General features: G+C 48.2%; 1 protein-coding gene across 1 annotated transcript; it reads left to right on the forward strand.

Moving 5' to 3' along the window:
- Positions 1-33: 33 nt before the first annotated feature.
- On the forward strand, positions 34-7,553 carry LOC131186500 (transforming growth factor beta-2 proprotein-like). Its single transcript, XM_058160145.1, has 7 exons — positions 34-397; positions 1,888-2,051; positions 2,209-2,341; positions 2,789-2,899; positions 4,251-4,398; positions 5,080-5,233; positions 6,032-7,553. Exons 1-7 carry the CDS (start codon positions 43-45, stop codon positions 6,188-6,190), a joined length of 1,224 nt encoding a protein of 407 aa, XP_058016128.1. The 5' UTR covers positions 34-42; the 3' UTR covers positions 6,191-7,553.
- Positions 7,554-7,646: the final 93 nt, after the last annotated feature.

Genomic DNA, 7,646 nt, shown 5'->3' on the forward strand with positions numbered 1-7,646 from the left:
GGGGACACCTGGCACCCCCCCTCAAACCCCAGCCCTGAAAGCATGTTCTTCTTCTTCTTCTCTGCCCTGCTGATGGCCTCATGGACCTTTGGCCCGCACGTTACTGACTCCGCATTTTCCATGTGCCAGAATTTGGATCTTGAAGCTGCGCGGGCCAGAAGGGTTGCGGCCATCCGGGGCCAGATTCTCAGCAAGCTGCAGCTGGAGGCGCCCCCCAAGGAAGAAAGGGTCCCCCATCCGTTGCCCCCCGAAGTGATGCTCCTTTACAACAGCACGCGGGAGCCGGTGAGGCAGCTGGCCGCCTGCGAGAGACGACGCGCGGCTCTGCGCGAAGACGAGGAATATTACGCCAAAGAAATCTGGAGGGTGGAGATGTTGACGTCCGGGCATGCTGACAGTAAGGGGGGGGGGGGAGTACTTGCAAAAAAAAAAGGGGGGGTTGGCAAAGGGAGGAGAAAACGGGGAGTATCCTGTAAGGAAGGAAGAGAGAGGGCGGAATGATGGGGGTGAAAATGGAACTTGCATGAGCCTCCACAGCCAGGAGCAGTATACCAGGCGAGGGGTTCAACCAGAGAAAAATGGCTTCCCTGGCTTTTGGTTTGGAGATAGTCCTCGACTTAACAAGAGTTCGTTTTAAGTTCGAAAAAAGTGACTTATGGCCATTTTTCACACTTACGACCATTGTAGTATCCATCCCCTCCCCCAGTCATGTGATCAGAATTGGGATGCATTGGCAACTGACTCGCTGTTATGACGGTTGCACTATCTCGGGGTCACGTGATCTCCCTTTCTGCGACCTTCGGACAAGCAACGGAGAAACCAGGTCCACTTAACAACCGTTATTAACTCCTGCAGCAGCAAGAAAGGTTGTTAAAATGAGGGTATAATTCACTCCAAAACCGTCGCACTTAGCAAGAAACGTTTTGGGCTCAGTTGTGCGGTCATAGGTTGGAGGAATATCTGTATCCTTGTCAGAAGTGGGTTTCAGATGGTTTGGACCAGTTCTGGAGAACCGGCAGCAGGAATTTTAAGTAGTTCGGGGAACCGGTAGCAAAAATTCTGACACCCAGCGGTGAAATCAATTTTTTTTTACTATTGGTTCTGTGGGCGTGGCTTGGTGGGCGTGGCAGGGACAGGATACTGCAAAATCCCCATTCCCTACCCACTCCTGGGGGAAGGATATTGCAAAATCCCCATTCCCACCCCATTCCAGGGGGAAGGATATTGCAAAATCCCCATTCCCTCCCCACTCCTGGGGAAAGGATATTGCAAAATCTCCATTCCCATCCCACTCCGCTACCGGTTCTCCGAACTGCTCCAAATTTCCGCTACGGGTTCTCCAGAACCTGTCAGAACCTGCTGGATTTCAGCCCTGGCCCCGCTCCCATTTATTCTCTGCCTCCCGAGTCCCAGCTGATCGGGAAGAAATGGGGATTTTGCAGTAACCTTCCCCTGGATTGGGGAGGGAATGGAGATTTTATAGTATCCTTCCCCTGCCCCGCCCACCATGCCATGCCCCACCCACCAAGCCCCACCCACAGAATCGGTAGTAAAAAAAAATTGAAATCCACCACTGATCCTTGTGCTGTGGCCGTTCTGGATTTCTGATCACCCTTTTTTCAGCCACAATGGATAGATCAGGGATCTTGGGGAAGCCTATAGATTTTAAATAGTTTGATCGTTTCAACCAGGAGTCTCCAAACTTGAATACTTTAAGACTTGCGGACTTCAACTCCCAGAATCCCTGCGCAGGCTGGGAGATTCTGGGAGTTGAAAATCCGCAAGTCTTAAAGCGGCCAAGACCCCTTGGTTTAAACCAATACATTGAAGATTATAATAATCCTCTTGAATTAAAAAAAACCGCTGACCGAGTTTCTCACCCCACAGATTCCATCCCCGGCCCCTTGTCCACTCCCTTCTTCCGATTCCTGCACTTCGGGGTCTCTGCTGCGCACCCCAACTTCAGCAACCTCATCCAGGCTGAGCTGAGGATCTACAAGGTCCCGAATCCTGGATCCCACGCCACCGAGCAGCATGTGGAACTCTCTCAGGTTAGGAGAGTTCTGGAAGCCTGCGGTCACCGATTTGTGCTAAATCTCTTGTTGTTGGAGATATTAGGCTGAGAAACTGACTAGGACAGCTGCCTGAGCAGCTTAAAATAATAATAATAATAATAATAAAAGAAACCCTGGATTCTTTCATCTCTAGGTGAGACCAACAAGGGAGCCTTCTGCCCAGACCCAGCGTTACTTGGGAAGCCGAATTTTACTGCCCAAGCATCGGGCCGAATGGGTGTCGTTTGATGTCACCGACAGCGTCCGTCGGTGGCTGAGGAGCAGAGGTAAGATGGCTTCGCTCGGCTGGGAGACAATAACAACGACCAGCATTCTGCAGAAGGACAGATAGTCCTTGACGTACGACCGTTTGTTTAGCAACGGTGGCACTGAAAAACAAACAAACAAAAAAACCTTATGACCGATTCCTCACATTTTGGACCGTCATATGATCGAAATTCGGATGCTTGGGCACCGGCATGTATTACTGATGGTTGCAGCATCTAAGGAGTTACGTGGCATTTGTGACCATCCGACAAGCAAAATCAATATGGAGGTGGGGGAGGGATGGATTTGCTTAACGGCTGCATGATTCACTTAACGACGTAGACGGTTTGCTTAACGATCGTGGTGGGGAAAAAAGGTCGTAAAATCAAGCACGGGCATGCTGGTCGTAAAACCGAGGACTCATTTGGCTCTTGTGACTTTTTGCTGTGTTCTTTCCACCCAATCAGGCAAGAAGCTCAGCTTCAAACTCGAACTGCATTGTTCCTGTTGCGGTTCCATCCCGGCCTGGAATACAGTTAACTCCCAGCACACTGAGCCTCTGGAAACTCTCTTTGCAGGTATGCGTCGGTTGCTAATATATATTGTTTTACACAGAATGCAGAATGGACAGAGCGGGAAGGGCACCTTGGAGGTCATCTAATCTAACACCCCCCCCCTGCTCAGGCAGGAAATCCTACACGGGTAGTCCTCAACGTGAAACCGCAATTGAGTCCCAGCATTTATGTTGCTAAAGGAGGAGGAGGAGGAGGACGACTGTGGGCTCCTTGGTGCTCTCTGAGCTCAATGGTTTTCTCGCAGACGTTTCATGACCCAACTAGGGAACATCATCAGTACTAAGGTAAGGAGGTCATTTGCAGCCAACCACCTCCCTTTTAGCATTGATAGTGTTACCTAGTTTGAGTAATGAAATTTCTGCAAGAAAACAACCAGAGAGCACCAAGGAGTCACTACCTCCTCCTCCTCCTCCTCCTCCTCCTCCTCCTCCTCCTCCTCCTCCTCCTCCTCCTCCTCCTCCTCCTTTCCCTTCTCATCTGCCATTCCTTCTTCTTCTTCTCCTCCTCCTCCTCTTCTCCCTTCTCATCTGCCGTTCCTTATTTTCCTTCTTCTCCTTCTCCTTCTTCTCCTCCTCCTCCTCCCCCTCTCTCTCCTCATCTACAATTCCTTCTCCTCCTTCTCCTCCTTCTTCTCCTTCTTATTCCCCTCCTCCTCCTCCTCTCCCTTCTCCTCTGCCATTCCTTCTTTTCCTTCTTCTCCTTCTTCTTCTTCCTCCTCCTCCTCTCCCTTCTCATCTGCCATCCCTTCTTTTCCTTCTCCTCCTTCTTCTCCTTCTTATTCTCCTCCTCCTCCTCCTCTCTCTTCTCATCTGCAATTCCTTCTCCTCCTTCTCCTCCTCCTCCTCCTCCTCCTCCTCCTCTCCCTTCTCATCTGCCATCTCTTCTTTTCCTTCCCCTCCTTCTTCTCCTTCTTATTCTCCTCCTCCTCCTCCTCCTCTTCCTCCTCCTCTCCCTTCTCATCTGCCATTCCTTATTTTCCTTCTTCTCCTTCTCCTTCTTCCTCCTCCTCCTCTCCCTTCTCATCTGCTGTTCCTACTTTTCCTTCTTCTCCTCCTCTTCCTCCTCTCCCTCCTCCTGCCCTCCATAAACCACACTCCATTCTAGCACTGATGATGTTACCTAGTTGGGTCTTGAAACGTCTGCAAGAAAGCCACCAAACCCCAAGATCACCAAGGACTCGGCTCCAAGTAAAAAATAAGGCACTTTTCCTGTCTGGTAAACCTGCCCATGAGGATAACCCCGTTTGTCAAACCCCTTCACCCACTACTCACTGTGAGTTGCGGATGAGCGAATTTTTCCAAAGTCTTCCTGCGGCCGCAAAAAATCCCGTCTGTGTTTTCTGTCCATTTTACAGGTCTGGATGACAACCTCATCAAGGAAGCGTGGAAAGGCTTCACACACAAAGCCCCACACCTGATCCTCTCCTTGCTGCCCCCAAACCAGCTGGACCCTACCCCGAAGGGTCGGCATCGCCGGGCGGCTAACACCCCCAGCTGCCCCAGGTGAGATCCGAAGCATCCAGCAGAATAATTGACTCTGAAATCGCTCTAGGCACAAACTCAAAAAAAAAAAAAAAAGGCACAATCCCAGCAGATTTGCAAAAACGGGACCCGGAACGTGTGCGTAGAGATAGTCCTTGACTTACGACCGTTCGTTTAGTGACCGTTCGAGGTTACGGCGACGCCGAAAAGCTGACTTGGGACCGTTTTTTACATTTTATGACCGTTGCATCCTCCTCACGCGGTCAAAATTCGAATGCTTGGCAACTGGCTCACATTTATGACGGTGGCAGCGTGTCACGTGATCCCCATTTTGCGACCTTTTCAGAAGTCAAGTCAAGGGGGAAGCCAGGTTGTTAAAGCGAATCTGGCTTCCACATTGACTTTGCTTGTCGGAAGGTCGCAAAAGAGAATCACATGACTTGGGAGACTGAAACCGTCATAAATGTGAGTCAGTTGTGAGAAGCCCCTGAATTTGGATCACACGGGGAAGGTGCAAGGGTCGTAAGTGTGAAAAACGGTCGTAAGTTGCTTTTTACGGCGCCGTTGTAACCTTGGAAAGTCAGTAAATGAATGGCTGTAAGTGGAGGAATACTTGTAGATCGCTCTATCTTGTGGCTGTGAGTTCCACGGATGAACGCCATGGGATTCGACTCCTGAAATGCTTCTTCTGACTTCATGCAGGAATTCGGATAAAGATTGCTGCCTTCACCCGCTATATATAGATTTTCGGAAGGATCTGAAGTGGAAGTGGATCCATCAGCCCAAAGGATACAAAGCAAATTTCTGCGCTGGCAGCTGCCAATATAGCCAAACCACCAATATGCGCCATAACATGGTGAGAAACAGCCTCCAATCAGCTGGCTGGCTGGGGAAGTCTGGGAGTTGAAGTCCTCCCATCTTATTTATTTTATTTTATTTTATTTTATTTTATTTTTTTATTTTTATTTTTATTTTATCTTAATGCATGCTGGCTAGGGAATTCTGGGAGTTGAAGTCCACCCATCTTAAAGCATGCCGGCTGGGGGATTCTGGGAGTTGGTCCACCCATCTTAATGCATGCTGGCTGGAGGATTCTGGGAGTCGAAGTCCACCCATCTTCAAGCATACCAGCTAAGGAACTCGGGGAATTGAAACCCACAAGTCGTAAAGATGCCAAGTTTGGAGACCCCCTGTTTTAAAAGAACCTTTCAAAAAAATAATATTTTTTTTTTACGAACAGACTTTCCGATTTTAAAGCCATTTGAAACCCTTTGTACCTTTTTCAAACAGAGGTTTTTAAATGTTTTTTTTTTCAGACTGGCCACTCTGTTCATTAAAAAAAAAAAAATCTCCCTGGAGTTTGAATCCAGATGTAAAACTCTTCTAGAGAGAAAAATTGCCTGCGTTTAAATGTTTGTCTTTTTTTTTCCTTTTTGATTTTAGGCTGTTGCAGGACTCGGTTTGCAAACTCCTGTGTGAAAATGAGGGGATATATATATATATATATTTTAAAAAAAGATCGATGTAAAGTTTCTGAAAGACTTTTTAATTGGGGTGGTGGGTGGTTTAAAAGGGCTGTACTGGAATTGGGGAGGGGGAGATAATTTGGTGCCTGAGCCTTTTCTATTTCCTTCTGCACCCTCTTTTTCTGCAGGTGCTTCCCCTATACAGTAAACTGAACCCCGAAGGCTCGGCTGCTCCTTGTTGCGTGGCCCGCAAATTGGAACCTTTGACCATCCTGTATTACGTCGGCCGCCAGCCCAAAGTCCAGCAGCTGAGCAACATGGTTGTGAAATCCTGTCGTTGCCGTTAAAATGGGTGTGAATGAGTGTGATGGGCAAGGAGCCCCCTTTCCACTTTCATCGGGGGGAGAAAAAAAAATTCATCAGACAAGAATCCCCGTTTTTCCCAGCTTTTAAAATCAGGAGAACTTTTCCGGCGCGTGCAGCGAAGGAGACCCCAAGAGGCTAGTCCTCATCAAATGATCAGAGATGTATTTTTTTTTCCTGGCTTTATGGCACGGAAGAGGCAAACCTGTGAGAGGGATCTTGGAGTCCTAGTGGATAACCATTTAGATATGAGCCAGCCGTGTGCAGCAGCTCCTAAAAAAGCCAACACAGTTCTGGGCTGCATAAACAGAGGGATAGAATCAAGATCACGTGAAGTGTTAGTGCCACTTTATAATGCCTTGGTAAGACCACACTTGGAATATTGCATCCAGTTTTGGTCGCCACGATGTAAAAAAGATGTTGAGACTCTAGAAAGAGTGCAGAGAAGAGCAACAAAGATGATTAGGGGACTGGAGGCTAAAACATATGAAGAACGGTTGCAGGAACTGGGTATGTCTAGTTTAATAAAAAGAAGGACTAGGGGAGACATGATAGCAGTGTTCCAATATCTCAGGGGTTGCCACAAAGAAGAGGGAGTCAGGCTGTTCTCCAAAGCACCTGAGGGTAGAACAAGAAGCAATGGGTGGAAACTGATCAAAGAAAGAAGCAACTTAGAACTAAGGAGAAATTTCCTGACAGTTAGAACAATTAATAAGTGGAACGACTTGCCTGCAGAAGTTGTGAATGCTCCAACACTGGAAATTTTTAAGAAAATGTTGGATAACCATAGGACTGAGATGGTGTAGGGTTTCCTGCCTGGGCAGGGGGTTGGACTAGAAGGCCTCCAAGGTCCCTTCCAACTCTGTTGTTATATATTATATATTATATTATATATTACCTTGGCACATGGATTCTGGGCCTGTTTTGCCCCCCCCCCAGCCCCCCAAGGACTTTCTTAAAAGTGATCTAGGTCTGAATTGGTGCCTCAGAAATGCAGAGCCTTAAAAACGCGGAGAAAATCTCAGGCGTTTTTTTGAGGCTCGGCCGGGTCGAAAGAGAACCAGCGGAAGGATGAATAAAGTTGCAAAGAAGCTACGGTGCATTGCCAGGAACAGCCATGCCAGGCCGTGCCCACGTGGTTTGATTGGCAGTGTGCGTGTAGAAAGAGGAAGGGGTCTGTGTGTGTGTTTCAGACGGGCGTTAGGGAATAGCAAGGAAAAAGGGAAAGACAAAGGAGAATATTTGTAGCTCAGGGTTGAAATGAAGGGGGTCCTTCGTATTCTCTGAGCTGGGTTGTTTTCTTGTAGACGTTTCAAGACCCAACTAGGTAACATCATCAATACTAGAAGGGAGTGGGGATTGTGGAGAGGAGGAGGAGGAGGAGGAGGTCTGTGGGGTCCTTGATGTTCTCTGAGCTGGGTTCTTTTCTTATAGACGTTT

The sequence above is a fragment of the Ahaetulla prasina genome, chromosome 17, assembly GCF_028640845.1.
Source record: "Ahaetulla prasina isolate Xishuangbanna chromosome 17, ASM2864084v1, whole genome shotgun sequence".
Lineage (NCBI taxonomy): Eukaryota > Metazoa > Chordata > Lepidosauria > Squamata > Colubridae > Ahaetulla > Ahaetulla prasina.

Excerpts from the sequence above, each read along its gene's own strand:
- LOC131186500 (XM_058160145.1), top strand. The coding sequence starts at position 43 with ATGTTCTTCTTCTTCTTCTCTGCCCTGCTGATGGCCTCATGGACCTTT. Across the intron at positions 398-1,887 it reads GACGTCCGGGCATGCTGACA|ATTCCATCCCCGGCCCCTTG; the intron begins GTAAGGGGGGGG and ends CTCACCCCACAG. Across the intron at positions 5,234-6,031 it reads CCAATATGCGCCATAACATG|GTGCTTCCCCTATACAGTAA; the intron begins GTGAGAAACAGC and ends CTTTTTCTGCAG.